At 40.9% G+C, this 19,614-nt stretch overlaps 1 protein-coding gene across 1 annotated transcript; it reads right to left on the reverse strand.

Annotated features, from left to right (window-relative positions):
• Nucleotides 1-59: 59 nt before the first annotated feature.
• On the reverse strand, nt 60-18,660 carry fam114a1 (family with sequence similarity 114 member A1). The gene is made up of 14 exons (XM_015345519.2): nt 18,361-18,660; nt 16,630-17,035; nt 15,394-15,481; nt 12,974-13,084; nt 11,678-11,772; nt 10,539-10,673; nt 9,880-10,032; nt 9,128-9,248; nt 7,811-7,896; nt 6,835-6,984; nt 5,777-5,916; nt 4,426-4,498; nt 3,323-3,376; nt 60-2,346 (listed from the first exon to the last, which is right to left on the reverse strand). Exons 2-14 carry the CDS (start codon nt 17,026-17,028, stop codon nt 2,239-2,241), a joined length of 1,713 nt encoding a protein of 570 aa, XP_015201005.1. The 5' UTR covers nt 17,029-17,035; nt 18,361-18,660; the 3' UTR covers nt 60-2,238.
• Between the last annotated feature and the right edge of the window lie 954 nt (nt 18,661-19,614).

The following is a 19,614-nucleotide window of genomic DNA, read 5'->3' on the forward strand; positions in this document are numbered from 1 at the left end:
GCTACACCAATAACAGCTTAAGCATATGTTAACTACTTAATAAAAAGACTTGCAGTAGATTTTATTTAAGACAGAAAATATTTATTTTGTACATTGCAACACCCCATAGTGACAAAAGCATTACCTTATTTCTTAGGATTTGAATAGGTTACAGACTTGTTTTTTAAACCCTTAAGTATTATATTAATTTAACAAATTTTAGTTTTAATGGTAGTTTTCTGAAAACGGGAAGGTATAAGTACAAAATAAAACACAAGAGTGTCTCAGCACTGGCTGTTCCCAGTGGAATGTTTGATTAAAAAAAGACACAGTTCTGAACTTTTATTTGTTGGATCCACGAGACTTTTAGGAAGATTTAGTGTTAGGACTTTTGTTCTTGCTCAACCACACATTCTGCAAAGCAAGACAACTTAATCACGTGAGTGAAATGGAAATAAAAAAAAAGTTTAAGTAACCTCCTGGTTAAGTCAATAAAGATGTCTGAATTGTCATGAACCAGAAAATTGACGCTGACCACTCAGTTTCTTTTCCCTGTGCAAGCTTGAGATCATCATCTACAAATTCTCAATATATAATTCACTTGAAGTGAAATCTAGCTCCACTTCCAAAGGCAAAAACACTACTTTATATTGTTTAGCTACTGTGAAGTTCACTGTAGTGAAGACGACAGTAGGATCCCATCATTGTTATGAACATGAAAACTGCGTTCAAATCCTAAAGACCAGGAGCTGCTGCAGATATAATTCAACAAATGGGTTTCAGAAATATCGTTTTTAAAATTCAGCAAAAGAGATTGTGAACACATGGCATAAATAAATATAAATACAGATATATTCAGGTCTGAACAGGAGGCACCCCTTCACACACAGAGCTGTCAGTGTGCAAAGTGTGAAACTGACTATTCTAAATATCCTCTCTAAATATTCAAAATACTTCTAAACTTCTTCAGAAGTTTTAACGTGTAGTTCTTGTGGTGTAGAATTTAGCATTTTACAGTGCTTCATAATTTTCATTTAACTATTTAGCTGCTGCACTTAAGGACAGGCAGCAAAATGATTATAAGCCTTTACATTACTTTCCCTTAGTTAATACATTGTAAAACATGTCAAACTCAGTCATTCACTCCTGTCACAGATAACCTAATGACTACAGCGCACAGAAATGATGCAGAAACACAGGCTGGGAGGCTGCTTGGCACTAGACTGGAGGACTAGCTAGTTAAGAGAAGGGACTGGAACCAGTCCACGAGGTGGAGGCCAGAGGAGTGACTGGGGTACCTGCACTATGGGCAGGAACGCAGAACCGGAAGATGGAGGATAATGGCCTAAAACAGGATGGGACAGACAGGTTAAAGACGACCCGGACATCAACGTTGAGAGTTTCCTGGGTTCCACTCTGGCTTTCTATACTAAGCTCGTCCTCTTCTACCTGCTTGCCGAGGTTTTGACACACCTCAAAGCAAGGCAGCCAGGACAATGGAAAAGCACATTCATAAACTATGTATATTAACACAGTTCACCCCCACAAGCTAGAAAAAAATCGATGCCGCCTTTGACTGATGGACAGGGTGATGTGAAGATGGACTCCGCTTGAAAAGAGTGTTGGACAGATTAAAGAACAGTGTAAAAGTCTCCGTTTAAAAACTACTGAATGAAATTTTGTGGCAAAACTGGCAGACGCACACAGTGCCAACCTTGTCCTTTGTTCAACTCAGGTACTCCTGTATCAGTCAGGTAAGATCTCTCTTTGGTATTCACCATATACAACACACATAGATTCTCTATTTTGGAATATGTGACAAAATTCTTCACAGGTGAAAAGACATTTTTCAACCTACAAGATCATGCTTTGTTTTCATCCCTTTAAGCTTTCCACGAGACTGTTTATCAAACTCATTAATTGCTTAGGAACAATTAACAAGTAATGCACTAATTTACCAACTTCCAGCTTGTCTTCAATCTTCTCATAAACGGTGTTAATAAACAGCAACTTTGACAACACACTGCCAGAGTGTTCCAAATATTCTTAAATTAATTACTTTCAAGCCGTAAACTTTAGTGTATTTTAGGACACAGGTATTTTTTCAGTACTTTTTCATGTTTACAATGACAAGTTAATTACATGTTAATTCTATTTAAAACTAAGCAGCAGCTCAGATGCTTTAATCTTTATATCAGTTTTAACTCCCATGAGTTAAAAGTAGTGGAACAGGCATATTTTCGCACAAGTCCAGGAAACCTAGAGGTCTGTGTCTGGCTTGGTTTTTGTCATCTGTATATGGGAGACCTGCAACACTGGAAGAAGCAGCTGAAACGCATTTTGAATGTAGGTGGTGCTGTTTGATCCCTGCAAAAAACAAACAGGACATTTTTGAGAAAGGTTTACAAAGTGCTAAATATGGAACACTGAAAAGACTTACATAACTTTGACTGAGAACTTTCATGTGATAAACATGCAATTCATTTAATATAATGAATTTAATGTAGCAATGAGGAAAAGCTTCCCTGACATACATTTTGAAATGCTTGTTTTTGTCTTCAAAAAAGTTTTCATTGAAAAACAAAATAAAATTCTGTCAGGGATATTGAGAATGTACACCCACACAATGCCTGGAATATCATTTGTATTTGATGACAAAAATTGAATTATTAATGGAACTTCACACATAGGTTTATTTTTAGCTTTGAATTCATTTTTTACACGAATTGCATCTAATTTTTTAATAAATGAACACTTAGTACAGGGGTCTCCAACGTTGTCCAGGATAAGCCTTTTAAAAAAAGATTAGAAACACTATACTTATTGTTCAGTCTGGAAAGTAATTTCAATTTGTTCAGTTAAGAACACTGGTCATTTATAGCAGGAAAATCACTTGAGGCAACTTCTGCTCCACTTTGGAATAGGAGATACTCTTATGCATGTCTTACTCCATTATTATTGAAAAACATCTTGCTGAGTGACACTGCCATACTAATAATAGTACTGTATATGCCATACTAGTGGAGCATGAAGGTTATGTGTTAATTATTACTGATGTACCTGGCCATATAAAGCTTTTATACAGGGGTTGTCCAAAATGTATTAAGTGCTATATTATCATTCATCTAGCAGTGGTTAGAAAGATGCTACTCCTACTGACAATGATAACAGAGGTATAAAACGTCACCGTGCTACTAGTGTAACTGGGAAACTCTTGAGAAAATTCAATTAAAATGTTACCTTGTTGGAATAATCTACCAGTCAGAAGTCAGAGGGCTGCTCATTATTTTAAGAGCACAATCCATCAAAGAGACTGAGTCCACTACATGTCTGGCTGACTTACCTCTAACAAAACACTGTTCACCATGGGGTTCAGCTCTTCAGCCTTCCTCTTGCTCTGCAGTCATTAAAAAACAAAGGGTGACAGTATTAAAAATACAGTTATCCATGTATCCATATCCAGTACTGACAGAAAGAGTCTGGAACGGAACACAAAATCTTTTATGAATCAGACTGTTACTGTCAGTATCTTAAGAAATGGTGAAGGTTAAAGTTGTTTCCCTCATAACAGGAGGTTATAATATCCTTATCTTAAAGAAACCACCATCAAATGTTGTTGTCTTGTAGCATTTTTGTATCAGAAAACCCTTTGAGGCCAATACTCACACAACAATGTTCAATGGTGAAATATTATAGCTTAACCATCGAAATCTAATAAACCTTCAGTGCTTCAATTTTTTAAGTTTAACACCTAAGGGGATACAAGGTAATTTATCTTAATAAAACACCCCTGAAATGTGTGATGTCTTTCCTGTGGTAGTTTAATACCTGTCCCAAAGCTAACAGCTCCTGTTTTAATCCAATCTGTTAGTGCTTCACTGTATTCTCTACTGTAAATTACAGAAAAACCCACAGATCCTCCTAGGCAAAACAGCCAGAATTATTACTAAATGTTAAACCAATGTAGCATAATAGACGGTAAAGGAAAAAAAAAAGATACTTGTAATTGTGAATTGAAACTGAAAAACCTTACAATATATACAATACTGGTTCTATTCACTCTGCTGGAAAAGATTAAACTTACATACTGTATGCTTTACAGAAACGCACCACTGGTATTCCTCCTAAATCCTGGATAAATTATATATTGACAAGTGGATTCAATAATAGAGGTCTTTAAAATTCCAGTGTGTTTAACCAGACCGTATACAAGCTATGGTTGAATTCCCTGAATGTGTCTGAAGATCTAGACTTGAGATTCGGCTTGAGGCTGCTTGACCTTGATCACAGCACATAGGAGACGTCTGACCGATATCCATGTTCACAGTCAGTCAGTCTTGAAATACGGGAGTGAGGATATCCGCAGATGTGCTCACTGTTTACTCAACAGACCTGCCTGTCAGATCATCTCTGGGTAAAACAGAGATGATTTAGTCCAGTTCTTACCCCTGCGGCCACCAGCGTGTCTGTGAACTTCTTAGACAGACAGCGTACCTCCCTGCACATGGCACTCGTCAGCCTGACAAAGACACAAAACAATTATCTAAATGTGCACCTCCAATGCAAACATCTTAGACATTCTGCACTGGTTTTTATGATCAGTGGACTTCCTTTTAGGGTACCATGTAGAAGTTGTGTCAACTTCTTCACTTAGAGATTCACTGAAGCATACAACTTAACCAGAGGTGCCCAAACTTTTGTACTAACTGTATAACCATAATTACAAACCTGATATTCCCTTCATGGAAAGTTAATCAATTGCAGATCATATACACTATATATTATATTTGTATATTACATTCCATTTCATTGTTATACTTGCTGTATACCCCAAAATATACTTTTTTGGTTCACAATGGATTCAACAAACAGGGATGACTAAGTGATAACACAGCTGTTAAAAATCTTGCAGATTCTTAGGATTTCTGCAGGTCTTTTAACAGCGGTGTTAAAAGCATCTCCTAGCTGGAACTTTCCAAATCTCATGATATAAGCAAGGACAGTATCAAGGTTCTGGGTAGGTATCCCAGTACATCACTAGGCTGCTGACATGAACAATGTTGGTTGGCCATTAGGGGGCACTCTTTCTTCGTGAGCAGAATTTCAAACCCACCCCAATGACTGGGGACACGGTGAGGTAGGAAACGCGATCTGTTGAAGGAAGACTCTACACAAAGGTCATTAAAGAGCACATGGCACTGTCTATATGAGCAGGGGTGCTACCCCTTACATCCTGGCTACATTTCTCTTTGGGCTTCAATCTTGCCTGCCTAACTGTATCCTTTCAACTCAGTTGGAGACGTAATTTCTCCAGCTGTCCTGCTGTGTAGTCTGTGAGGCTGCTGCCGCACATCACCAAGGAGGGTAGAACACATTGATGCATCAGGCGGGTCCCCTCCACAGTAAAGTACTTTGACAAAACTTATAATCAAGAAATTGTAAAAAAATCTTTCAAGCAAAAAACTAAGATATACTGCATAAACAAAACATAGAGTGGTAATACAACAACGTTTGTAGATAATTAATCACTTACATACAAGAAACATCTGCTGAGGCACAAGATTGTAGAGTAAGAGTGGTTAATTGAGCAGATAAACCCTATATATTTCCAGGAGTGTCTTTTATTTCTTATATAAATAAGTTTTCCTTCAAACACCCCTTTTCAGAAGAGGTGTACAACCCCAGACCCTTATACACAAAGCTAGAGTTGCAAAAGGCTGTTGACCTGGGAAACCACTGATGATCAAACTAAATGAAAAGTAACACTACAGTCACGCCGGACAGACTCCGCTCTCACTTGGTCAGGATGTGGGCCTGGTCTCTGCCTGACTTCTCCACCTCTTGTCCATGGAGAATCAGTTCTGCAACCTTGTGGAGCTGCTCGATACTGCGGGCTGTTACCTCTGCCAGGCTCTTAATTGAAGACGTGTAGATATCCTGCAGCACAGGGACAAGGTGACGGGGTTGACAATGCTATTTTTATGAGGGCATTTCAAACCACAACAAAAGGAAAATGTACACAATAACTTGCAAAACCTGCAATTCACACCACAAAATAGACAGAATTTCCAGGTAGGTGCAGCACCATGTTCTGCAATTGAGAATGAGGCATCAAAACGTCCTGTGACATGATGTAGCCATATTACACTGTAAACAAGCAGGATTGTGAATACACCTCTTTTAATCCAACAGAAATATTGCTCTCGATTTCGAGATGGTTTTGCCAACAAAACTGCTTACTTGTTAACTCTGCATGCAGATCACATTGGAACATTTCTGCAGTGAAATGTCCACTGCAGAACCTGTACTTATTTGCTCGAATTATCGCATTAAATTAATCACAGGGACTAGTGAGCAGGAAGGGCTGCACCACATTGCAGTTTTGTGGGAACTCAAATAAGAGTTTGCGACAACATGGTGACTTACTGTACAATACTTCACGATTTTGTGCTTAATTCGGAATTTGTAAAATTATTCTACAACATCAATTAATTTATTTTGTTACTGAGATTTAATAACCGGTCTGAGAAACTGGGACTGCAGTTCCCCTTTAAAATCTTCAGTGTCCAGACTAGGTTCTTTGGCAGCCTCATCCACAATCCCATTCGGCTTGTTCTCAAACTCATAAATCACTTGAGGCTTGCTGATGTCTCATCATATGCTGACACTACTATGGCTTTTACAGTATGCTTCCTTTCTGTGATTCTGGAGGAACTTTATTGTATAGCTTTAATCTTTAAAAATGTAACAGATGTAGCATGATGGTGCAAACTATACTGCACAACCTTTTTATTTGATCTTACCTGCCAACTCACCGTGCTCTGGGTGAATCTCTACTTTGAAATATATCCTCACCTCCACTGACTTTACACTGCTGTCCTCCGGATGGTCGTCTTCTCCCTGTTCTTCAGTCCCAATATCTTTTCTTTCTTCTTCTTCCGTCACAGAAGGTTCGTCTTTGGAAGGTTCTACTTCTTTTATCCAGTCATGAGCTCTTTTTTGTGCCTTGAAGTAATACCAGAGGACATTCATGGATACGTACTGTAACGTTACGACAAGCACTGCCTTAATAAGATTGAAGCAGGGTTTGGCTATCAATGTTGAGCATCAAAAGAAACGTCTCACTTAAAAATTCAATGAATTCACGAAGTTATTATCAGGAAAATGCTCATATGTTTTTTTGTAATGGATTCACTAATATTTTATTGAACAGACATGACAATGGTAAATTCATTATGTTGATCAAATATTGTCATCAACTGGGCTGATCAACACAAAGCCTACATTGAAAGACACAGGCTAACAGACCACTGATGGAAGCAATAAAAGCTGTATATCTGAAACATGTGCTTTGCACAAGGTTGCAGATGCTGCCTTGGGGGATTCTGTCTGATTTCTCAATACATAAATGGCACCAAGGCATCTCTTGATAAGGGGAGCCTTTTCATATATTTTTTATACTTAGTTTTCACTTTCCCAAGCTTGACAATCTACAGGTTAAATTACTCATCAGCTGTGCTTAATCAACTCACTAACAAAGTCATTTAATGCTTATGCAACAAAATAACTCAAGTGCTGTGAGTAATTAGCAATCAATCACAGCAATGACAAAACTCCACAATTTGTGATAGGAAAACAATAGTTTTTTTATCTGTATCTGAAGCACCGCATACAGTATAATATAGTTACACACAGTGTAAGCCACATATGATTCCTGTATTTATTATTCCTGTAAGTCTACCCCATATTCTGTGACAAGTATAATAGTAACACTGCAATGAAATCCTGATATTATCTGATTGATGGCGCAAACTATACTCTCTGACTTTACCTTGTTGAGTTTATCAGGAGTGGCAGCAACATGTAACTCAAAGAGCAGCTCAGTGAGAACACTGACAAACTCTTCTCCTGCGCCACCTGTAGGCATGAAAAACACGCATTGAAAAATAATTAATCCACACCCGTCCCAGCTAAAACCATTTACACCGTGTAAAAAGATTCCCTTACATAGCACAACAGTGCAGTAATAGATGTTTCGCAAGGAAATACTTCAACCTGAAATCTTAAGATAAGAAAATAAAAGGGAACTGACTGCAGATAAAATAATAATAATAATAATAATAATAATAATAATAATAATAATAATTGCTTACACTTATATAGCGCTTTTCTGGACACTCCACTCAAAGTGCTTTACAGGTAATGGGGACTCCCCTCCACCACCACCAATGTGCAGCATCCACATGGATGATGCGACGGCAGCCATAGTGCGCCAGAACGCTCACCACACATCAGCGATCAGTGGGGAGGAGAGCAGATTAATGAAGCCAATTTATAGAGGGGGATTGTTAGGAGGCCATGATTGATAAAGGCCAATGGGAAATTTGGCCAGGACGCCGGGGTTACACCCCTACTCTTTTCGAGAAACACCCTGGGATTTTTAATGACCACAGAGAGTCAGGACCTCGGTTTTACGTCTCATCCAAAGGACGGCGCCCGTTTACAGTATAGTGTCCCCGTCACTACACCGGGGCATTAGGACCCACATGAGCCGCAGGGTGAGCGCCCCCTGCTGGCCCCACTAACACCTCTTCCAGCAGCAACCTTAGTTTTTCCCAGGAAAAACCATACCTGGGTAAAAGACTAAGAGGCACCATATTAATGATTTTGTACTAATATTCGTTTTAAGAAATACAAAAAAGGACACGAAATGGAGGCTGTGCACTGTCAGACAGCAGTGCTCAGCTCGGGAGAACTGTAATAATCAGCTGATGGTCTCATTCCCTGTACAAATATGAAAACCAAGCTGGAGAATTCCTTACGGACTACATTGTGATAATATAAGCCAATGCACAGTATTCATCAAACATCACAAAGGGAAACAAGTAAAATCCGCACTGCAAAGCAGAAAGACAAACATTGTGTTCCTTCCTTCTATTTTTGGGTGTGAGCACCTCACTCCTGAAGATAACTCAGCAGCCAGAGTTTTTTCCTACTTTCCTGTGCAACCCTGAACTTCACATGTTCCTTCGCAGCCAACAGACACTGAGGGAGCTCCCCCCTTGAACCTCATGAAACCCGCTCCACGTGCAGTTTTGAAAGAAACAAATACAATTCCACAACAAGATTCAGGGCAAATAACACTTACCCTTTTCTTCTTCCTCTTCGTTATCAAAGTCCTTCTCCAAGAAGATGTCCTTAATAGCAATCAGATCCTTCTTTAAAGAGTCCAACTCGTCTTCCTCTAAGGACATTAAGATTGCCTGAACCTGCAAACGGAGGGTCAGAGAAAACAAGAAAGATTACGTACAGATCCCAGCGCAACAGAAAATGCAAGACGAGGTTTGTTCCCAGTAGTGGAGACATCGGTGGTACAATTACACTGAGGCCCTCACATTTAAGGGGTGCCAATGGAGTGGAAGATTTAAGTATTTACATTATCGATATATAAATCTTTCCGGTTATACAATTTTCACAACAAATAGTAATGCAGACAGAAAACAAAATCATACTGATTGGAGTTTGCATTTGATTGACGTTTGCTATCTTCAGTCCTATATTTGACATGGGTAGCAAAGCAATGTTAAAACTATAGGTGAGGACACACACTCCAATCGTCGTGACATGGGCATAAATGTGGAGAGTAAGCAATGTGGTTAACAACTTGTTAGGTTGACAAGAAAAACATTGACGGAGTATCTCATTGGGAATTGATTCATCGTCTTCTGAACCAGAATGGCAGTAAATTCAAAAGAGAACACAGGTGTAATATATATTTTTACATAAAGGCAGGTGAATGCTCAGTTTGTACACTGCTTTAGCACATCAGAATGTTATGCCACCAACGACCTTTTGAAGCCTCTCACATTTTATAACAACATCTCCGCACAGAGCACTTGCCTTTGCCTCACTTTCGTTGGAGAGGATCTCCAGTGCCTCCAGATGCGACAGTCCCTGGAAGTCGTCAAACAGAATTCCGTAGTGGGCTGTGGGCTCAGTCACCAGTTGGCTGCTCATCCTCTGCCTCTCTTTCTCTTTAGCTTCCCGCAGCATCTAGACAAACAGGGCAAACCGAGACTCACAGTCCTGCCTGCTTCACACCTGCACCGTCAAATGGAAGAAGACCGTTGGATGCCACTGGCTTATGGCTGTTCAGGGAATTTCAGTCACTTGTGACCTTGGTGTTTAGCTTCTGTACCACTTGGGCTTATCTACCTATTTACTAAGCTGATGCTTTTCCCCCCAAAGTGACCTAGTTTTACGTAGCTGGATATTTTAGTGGAACAACTTGAGGGAAGTACCATGATCCGGGGGACAACAGTATTCTCTTGAAAGGGATTTGAACCCACAACCCTTCAGTTTGGAGTCCAGAACCCTAACCACTGTCAACATTGTGAAAATAATAAGAAAATAATTTTTCAAATAACAAAATGCAGATAGCTATTAAGGTATTTTGTCAATCTAAACACTTCTTACTGTGATAGTCATTTCTTCTTCCTCTAATTGCAACATACCGTACGAGCAACTTATGCATGTGTTGTTATGCAACCATAATATACCTGTGAGAGAGAAACAGTCCTCTGCATTAATATTTTGGTCTTCTTAAAGCCAGGGTCACTCTCTGCAAGGACATTCATTGTCTTCCTACCAATAAATTCCAGCGCATCCAGACCCCCAGTTATGACCGACTTACCCTGCAAGAAAAAAACAAACAGCTCTCACAATTAAGAACACTGACTTCATTCTTCAAAATACACTATTCAAAAACTGGAGAATGCAGAACTCCCTCTCCAAATGCAGGTTCTACCACTGGGGCAGTGCTCCAGTCTTCGTTTCATCGATATCAGCTCAGAGGAACATGACTGGTTTCGAGACGCTTTTGCAACTCCTAAGTCAACCTGTTGCCTGTGTGGAAAAGCTGAACACTTGATTCATTTGATCTCCAGCTACTGGAGCTGAAATACTACCAAGTACTAATGTTAATGAACTTCTCAGAATTGACATTGCAGATCGAGGTTGCTGCTGTGAGAGGTGTTTGTGGATCAAAGCCTGGCACTTTGAACTCTGTGGGCCTCCAAATCTCTGAATCCCCAAGCCCCAGTATGAAAACCATGGAGACTGCAGTTGCAGCTGTGATCTTTTAAACGGGACATTAAACCGAGGTCCTGACAACAGGATCCCTTGTGTGCTTGTATGCCAGCTGAAGAGGTGAGATTCTTAGCGATTACAATTGATTTTTTTAATGAACCTTCTGTACCAAATATACTGTATGTGATGAGGCAAAGCAGTCCATGTAAAATAAAAACCTTTTGCATCAATTTCTTTGCTGCACTGCACAACAGATAACTTCTGCTTCGATAATCAGCTGACTAGTCCAGAAAAATCAAGAAAGTGGACTTGACTGAAAGGGGACTGGAAAGCTGGACTGGAAAGGGTCTGAACCACCGAAGATCAATAATTCTGAACCTATCAGATTTCCGAATAGCAGCAAGATGAACGTTTTCAGAATTGTTTTGCGACGACGCTGGCGGCGCAATTTATGTTGACATCAAAATCCATTCTCAACTGGTATAAACGGTATAGCCAAATCCATATCATGGCACATACTGTGTTTCTACCGGTCAACAGTCTATACTGGTTATACCGCCCGCCCCTAGGTGAAACCATAGGAAACCACAGTAAGTTTGCTCTGACTTACTGTGTTCTGAACAGCATTGGTGATGGTCGACAGAACCCCACGTGAGCCAGAGGACAGGGAAGAGGGAGAAGAGTCTGTCGGCCATTCGCAAACCTCTATCGTCAACAGAACAGATAACCAAGAACATAATTATTGTGGAAAAGGTGGTCAGAAAATTGATCGATAATAAAAACAAAGATAATGACATTATTTCTCTTTATCCAAACATTTCTCTTTAAAGGTGAAGTGATCGTGACTCTTCTTCAACACGGCGTATATTCCTTACTTTTGAACAGTGTCACCAGATGAACAAATACAGGATATACATACAGTACCTGAATATAACACTGAATTGTTATAGTCGCATTACAGTGCTAACCAATTAATCGTACCTTTAATTGCAAGAATGGTCTGCTAATAAAAGCGTCAAATACATACTTTGGATGTATTTTAGCTCTGTAAACGTCGCTCACATAAAAATTCTGCAGGGCATTTGGAGTCGATCTGCAATGTTATCTGTAAAATGCACACTCGCATCTATCCGTCAATGTTATCTTAATGTTATTCATGCATTCCAAAGCTTGTAATTTGTTTATAGGAGAAATTTCAGAACCTCTTCGTGCTCAACTCCTACAGGTCGAGCATGTATCGAGCTGCTACAAGCAAACGCGTGCACTGCCCCTTGCGTTTCAGAAACACTTGTATTCGGGAAGCCAGGCTGTACTCCTTAAAACCCAAGATGCCAGTAGCATCTCATGTGTCTTATTTGTTTCGGGCCTGGTCTGATTATCTACCGGCGGCTTTTTGAAAAACGTTGATAAATGCATTTTTTTTTGCCATGTTGGCTAATAAACCAAAAAACCTGGCGCTAGATAACTCCAAGAGCGTCTGACAACAACGGTAGCCCATTAGGCTACGGCTACGCATGAACCTCCCCACTGCATTTACATAATTTTCTTATTGGTCACAAAAGATACAGCGAGCCAATAGCAAATCACACATGATGAAAAAAATCTAACAAGTAACATTAAAAACACATAATGCAAACAAGGGGAAAAACATCTTAAATTACTTTGGACTGATTGGGTAGGCCTGATATCAATCAGCCGCCCAGGCCCACCCGTGGCTACACCCCTGCTGTACAGTTAATATTTTGTTTTTATAGAAAACGGACTAGCTCAAAAGAGGCACTTTTTTATCCTCCATTTGCAGTTGCTTTGACCTGCGTTTGAAAGTGTTTTTTCTATTTTTATTCTATGCGTATTCGCCCGTGCGGGCTGGGGGCAATACGCTGCTGTAGACAGCTTTCGGGAATACCTGTGGCTTCTTCAACGGGAGACCCTGCATCCTTGGGCTCCTCTGACCCAGACGTCCTGTGTATTCTTAAAGTGACTCCTGCCTTTTCCTTCACAGCACTGAGTCCTTGGCCTGAACAGTACAGGAGAATCTTTACAGTGATAGCATGCATGTGCATGCGTGTGTCTAGATACATACAGTATGAATGCTTCATAGTATCTGAACCACAGCAAAGGAGCAAATAGGAGCAATAATGTTACCTTCTGTTAGCTCTTACTGTTACATTCACAAAGGTTACTTTTGGGTAAACAGACTGTCTAGTTAGGCTTATTAAACAGGGACAGGGCACAGCTCTTGAGCTGCACCAGAGCTAGCTAAAAAGCTCATTTACATCTGAAGCCCTTGGTCAGGACACAACCAACAAGATACAAAACACAGACATATAAAAACACAAAAATTAAGACACACAGCATCATATGGTAATGTACAGTAGATATTACAAATAGTAAAGTGCACAAAATAACAGCATGTTAAATTAACAGATATATCTAAAGTTTCACATTTGCAAAAAAAATCTGAAATTTGTGAGATTGTATCTAACCATATTTACAATCTTTTTCACACTGTTCTTGAATGTAAGATTTAAATCAATGATCCCAAGATATTTAAAATGAGACAACTTTAAAATGCTCATCATTTACAACAGTATTAGGATGATGTGCCTTCTTCTTTTTGATAGAGAATTACAGACTGTCTTGCTTACATTTAATGAAAGGCATGAATTTGAAAGCCAGTCTTTAATTTGCTCATAGCTGAGGTTAGTTTATGAGCTACTTGTAATGAACCTAAATGTACTGTATGGCCTGACTCTATGTAAATTACTTCCATTGGAGAGAAAGAAAAACAAGAGGTTTTGAAATTGATGTGTTGCTCTATCCAGCTTTACTTACTGAAATGTGTCAGCAGAATATTCAAAAAGGAGTAGAAAACAAGAGAACAGGAAGAAGAATGATCTAGAAGATTATTAACTGAACAACAGAACATCATACAGTGTACAGTATGTAATAAAAATGTCCCCTGATTTTCATGTCTGTATACAGTATGGTAGTCGTATCTTTACAAATTAAAATACATTTGTGGAAATCCTTTCTAAAACACAAGAAAAGGTATTAAAAACAGTCTAAAAATAAAAGCCCTGCTGTGAAGGTGCTGCCTCTCAATAAAAATATTCCTCACCCACTGAGCGCCTTCAAACATCAACCAATTCCCTCCAGCCTTTGAAGTTTCCAATATCACGAAAAAACCTTTTACTGTGACATGTACATATTTTCCGACATTGGGCTTTTTTACATACAAGTATACAGTGTATAATTTTGCGAGTTTGAAAGTTTCAAATTTGAATTTTTTAAAAATGTTTGTCTCTGCCTTCTGTGTACAAACTACGACTGACTGTCAAAAGTCTTCATCTTTTCAGTGTCATTAAAAGGTTTGGCAGGGCAGTGGCACAGTGGCTAGCAATGCTGCCTCAGCACTAGGGCCCTGGGTTCGATTCCTGGATTCTGGTGTGGGTTTTCACCAGGTGCTCCAGTGTGCTCCCACAGTCCAAAGACATACAGTACTGGGATGTTTACTGGCCACTGGGAAAAACGGCCAGGGATCGAGTGTGTATGTGTGTCCTGCGTGGTATCCTGCCTTGCTCCCGTTGCTTGCTGGGTTAGGGTCTGGCTCCCCCACAACCCTGGACTGGATGAAGTGGTTGGAAAGCAGATGGATGGCTAAAATGTTTGGAAATTGCACATGACTATTCCAAACATCTCAGCCACGGAGAGAACAGTCATTGAAGGCAACATTCCTCGCACGCCTTCAGTCCGACAACCTCCAGTCCAATAACATACAGACATCTCTTCTTTAACAATACGCTACAGTGCAGCCGAGGAAACCGTCTCATACTGCATGTGAAATGTGTGCCTTCATCCAAGGTGAGCTGTACAGCTCTTGAGGGCGTGTGCTGCCCGATAAACAATCTATTGCGTATCATTGACCTTTAATCAATACTGAACCAGCAAGACTTCTGGGAGGAAGCGTGCGCTACAAATCCGCTTAACACTACAGACATCATGATATACTCTAACAATGTAGTGGTACAAGTTAAGGTTTATTCCGTGCTGAAAAGAGAAGTAAAGAAACACACCATTCGGGCTGTGGAAATGTTGTGTGTCTTTTCTTCTCTTTTCGGCAAGGAATAAACCTTTACTTGTTCCTTTGCAGCCTACGCATGCTGAGGCAGCACCCTACTTGATCTAACTCTAACAATATAAGGTGCTTAAGCCCATGCACAGATTCTAACTCCATGCTAAGCTCCCTTCCTTCCCTAAGTGACCCTTTGAACTGCCGGTTTTCACTTCTGTGATTCTGAATGGCAGACCTGTTGGCAGACTTACCCACGGTAGAGGTGGCGCTGGTCAAGAGAGACTTCCCCCACGATCCCCAGCCGCCCCAACTCTTGGCCGTCCCGGGGGAGGAGGACTCCTGTGTGAACGAAGCAGGAGAGATCACCTCTGCTGCGCTATCCCAGAGGAGGCTTTCAGGCCCAGCGTTAAAGCACGAAAGCTCGAGTGTTACACGGACAGCTGCAAGTGCTTGTATCAAACCATGAAGAGACACAGGCGTGCGACATTGGAGGGGTGTTAAGAGTTTCACATTATGAAAGATTTATGCTAAATTCTGATGAGAGCAAGTCACAGGGAATCCCACAATGACTGGGAATGAGGTGCAGGAATTTTGGGCAAGAGGTCGCATTTGTCAGATTCTGAAGAATGAGCTAGTTGTCTGGAAGACTCCTGGGAAATAACAGTAGATAATCGACATATTCGGTATCCTGACCAGCTATGAAATAACAATGATCGTTTTCTTGCCCGTTCTGTAACTCAAAGTTACTAATGATGCAGAAGTGAAAACAACAGAACTGACGCTACCGATTTCTTTCCTGTCCATTGGTTCTTCTCAGCAATTGGCAGTTGGCATCACAAAAACATGGATAGTTTGGATATTCTGATCTAGCGGATAAAATGTCATGTTAAATCTTTCAAACAAATAAAAACAGACTTCCTGTGTAATAATGTAATGTAATGTTTCTTTATTAGCCCTATACAATTTCTTGCATTAGGAATGTGTCTTTTCGCATACCCCAGCTTTTCTCCATGGAGACACAGACACACAGACAGGGAGAGAAGCTTGGGGTCAGAGCGCAGGGTCAGCCATTGTACGGCGCCCCTGGAGCAGTTGGGGTTAAGGGCCTTGCTCAGGGGCTCAACGGAGTAGGATTCCTCTGCCGGCCGCGGGATATGAACCAGCAACCTTCCAGTCACAGGCGCAGATCCTTAGCCACAGAGCCACCGCTCCGCCCATAGTAGGTCACTTAGCACTGTAATGGAATGCATTCATTTCTTTTCATTGATAAGCTCTTTTCATGCCATTGATAGTGTTGGACTACTTTTGGACAACGTAACATTGTGTATCCTTCTTAACTGTTCCGGCTAAGAGGCCTAGGTCTCCACACAGCCGTCTTCCCTAATTCACGGACCAAAATCTGTGACAGCAAGTGCTGGGAAGAAAGCGAAAAGCTCATTTTGTGGATTTCAGCCCCCGAGTGTGCGACGCGGCAAAGACAACACTACCTGCTCACTGTCCCCCTCAGGTCCCGCGTGGTCTCCGGCCGTGTCCGGCTCCAGACTCACTGACTCGTGACACTCTGAGGGCTGGCCGCCATCTCCTTCCTCCCCCATCAGAGCTGAGCTCGGGACACCGTCTCCGGCAGCGCACTCTGAGGTCTGCACTCCCTCCTCCACTGGGGGCTCGGCAACGCCACCGCTTGGCCCCTCCCTCCCAGCGCCTCCCGCACTGGCCTGGCGGTCTGGCCTCTCACTCTCTGTGTGTCCCGGAGCCTCCGTCGGCCGTCCCGAAGACTCTTCCGGCGAGTCGGCGGCTTTCGGACAGGACGCGGCGTCCGTGTGAGGATCCAGGAGAGGCTGTCCAAGTTCAGCAGCCTTGCTGCCACCCACCCCTCCCTGTGACATTGTGCTTCTGTGGTTGGAACACAGGGACATCAGAACAGACCCAGTCTGGACCCTGCTGCGGCCCACATTCACCAACACTGCAACCTAAATTGATCTTTATGACACTGAACAATGGTTAAGAGCCGGCCATTAGCTATTTCACTGACTGACACTGGAAACTGCACAAATTGAATACAAAAATGTAATAAATAACAAGTTAAAATCCGTTGTAATGCATCTGTGCTGCATTTCTTGTCATTAAACAGCTCCACATATGGCAAGACAATAGATCAATGGACAAGCCTCACCGATCTTTTTTGCCAAAGGCTGTTACATCTCTTGTTACGAATTGTCTGTCACAGACTTTTGCGTGCCACAAATGAGGTGCTTTTAAGATAGCAAGGGGGTGAGGAAAACAAAAAGGCAACAGTACGCAAAAAGTCATATGCAGTTGTCAGAATGTCACATTTTGCCATATCTTTTTCTGTCACAGAGTAGGCGGAATAATGATTCACGAATGAGGATGAAACCACATCTGACAAAAAGATGAAAGAGGAGAATTTCATACGCCAAGAAAAGTCCCCAAATGCACTTGCAAACATGTCAATGTAGTTTTCATTACATACTGTATAAAAAGTTTATTTATTAAAAAAAGGATCGATTTCTATGTGCTCTGAGCCCACTAAATTACAGATCTTGATGTTTTCTTGACGTTTTCAGAGTACGGGAGGAGTTCACAATGATAACTTTGTTTTCTACGACTCACTTAAGCAATGAAGTAAAAAGTCCAACACAAAAGCCCTTTCAAGTCGATTCAGTTTTACACACGCCTAAAGAGTGACATCGTGTGGCTGTTTCGTTTCAAACGCCAGTACTGTAGATGGTAAACTTTAAAAAGTACATTAGTATTCTGAATTTATAAAGGGAGAAGTTTGTATAACGAATGCATTAGAAGAAAAAAGAAATAAAAACCGATAGCCTTCATTTATCTTAATTGCTCACATTAATAATGCTTGAATGCTGTGAATTTTACAGGGAAAGAGCTGTTTTTTAGCTGTTATTTATGTAAAATATATAATTTGCACTAAAACTCTCTAAAACGTTTATGACAATTTGTACTGATACTTTATTGTACCTTTACCAGCTTATTGGAGAAAATCTGCACAATTAACTTTAGAGAAAAGAAAACCCTTTTTTTCCCCACAAGACTTTAGTCATCAGCTACGCAGTCATTGTATGCTTAATGACTCGTTTTTAATAACGTAGCCTTTTTCAAGTGCCCAGAATTCGTGGCACCTGTTTTCAACGCGATTAAAACGCAAGCATTAATTTTGAAATAGTTCAGTATCTCACCCGTCGCGCTGTCAGCCGGCTGGTCCACTCTCCTTCCTCCCCTCCCTCGTCTCCGCCACGTCGGCAGGCAGCCCTTGTTGGGGGTGACGTCACCGTGAACTCTGCTCCGGGCTGCAGCGCCCCTGGTAGCCGAGCGATGGCGGCGTTGGGCGCTGCTGGATGTAAGATTCTCATTGCTCCATCAGTTTTGCGAGAGCCCACCGAGACATGTATCTGTGTAAATGCGGACATAAGTACTGGCAACCTACGTCCACCGGCGTTACTAATTTATTAAGAGAATTGCGTTTGATACATTCCATCTATTCAAAGACTGTTAAAGACAAGGCCTCACTATGAAGCGATAGTTAACACACTTTCTTGTAAATCGTTCCGAAAGGGCTACCGATTTTAACAGTGCAAGATTTTAAATATTAACAATATCCACTTTGTGTGTTTATTAACGGTGCTATCATCAGGTGCGTCGTGGGCAGGGAATGTTAAGAATTGCCCAGCGTTTTGGATAAAGAGCAATTTTTGAAACTGATGCAGGCTGTTAAGTGGTTGAATTAGTCTACACTACTTGTTTCAGTCTGTGTAAATGGTAGTATACAGTACATGGCCGTGGTAGGATCTCCATGCCCTTGCTGGACTGGCTGATGTGGATGATGATGAGGAGAAACCATAGGCTGGAGGAGGAAGTGTAACTCGGGTCGACAATTTGGATCCCCAAGGTGGTGCTATAATAATATTGCACAGGGCTAGAATAGAGCAACCCCACTGCATTTGTTAATCCGAGTCCGCATGAGCGCATTAGATTCTATTAGAACTACAGATGCAGCCACTCAGATCGCGCGGTAATACGCAATACCACGTTGAATGTGTTGCCGCAAGGTGCGTTGCACTTCGACTATGTGTCGCTGGCCAAAGACGATCGAGAGGTGGTGCGTTAGATGTTAGCGAAACGATTGCTTCGTTTAATCTGTTTCCCTACTTAGTCCACTTAACATATAATATTAAAATGGAATTATGTAACTAAAGAGACATTTTGTTATCTGAAAATAAGCATAACAGAAATATGTCATCTCTAAACGTCACAATCAATATCAATTTATAAATATATATTACACAAACTGTATATACAGCAGCTGGCAGCTGTATTCCACCTTCTTCATAAACAGTTTCTACATCAAAGTCTTTAACTCGGTCACTTTGACATGCTTATTCTATCTTGCTTGTTTTATCTACTATAATGTTTTGACTTTTTCTATGAATACT

The sequence above is a fragment of the Lepisosteus oculatus genome, chromosome 1, assembly GCF_040954835.1.
Source record: "Lepisosteus oculatus isolate fLepOcu1 chromosome 1, fLepOcu1.hap2, whole genome shotgun sequence".
Lineage (NCBI taxonomy): Eukaryota > Metazoa > Chordata > Actinopteri > Semionotiformes > Lepisosteidae > Lepisosteus > Lepisosteus oculatus.

Bases quoted from the DNA above. Each gene is read 5' to 3' on its own strand.
- fam114a1 (XM_015345519.2), bottom strand. From the start codon at position 17,028: ATGTCACAGGGAGGGGTGGGTGGCAGCAAGGCTGCTGAACTTGGACAG. The intron at 7,897-9,127 runs GTAAGTGTTATT...TCATGCCTACAG, and splicing joins CGAAGAGGAAGAAGAAAAGG to GTGGCGCAGGAGAAGAGTTT. The intron at 3,377-4,425 runs GTAAGAACTGGA...TAATGACTGCAG, and splicing joins ACACGCTGGTGGCCGCAGGG to AGCAAGAGGAAGGCTGAAGA.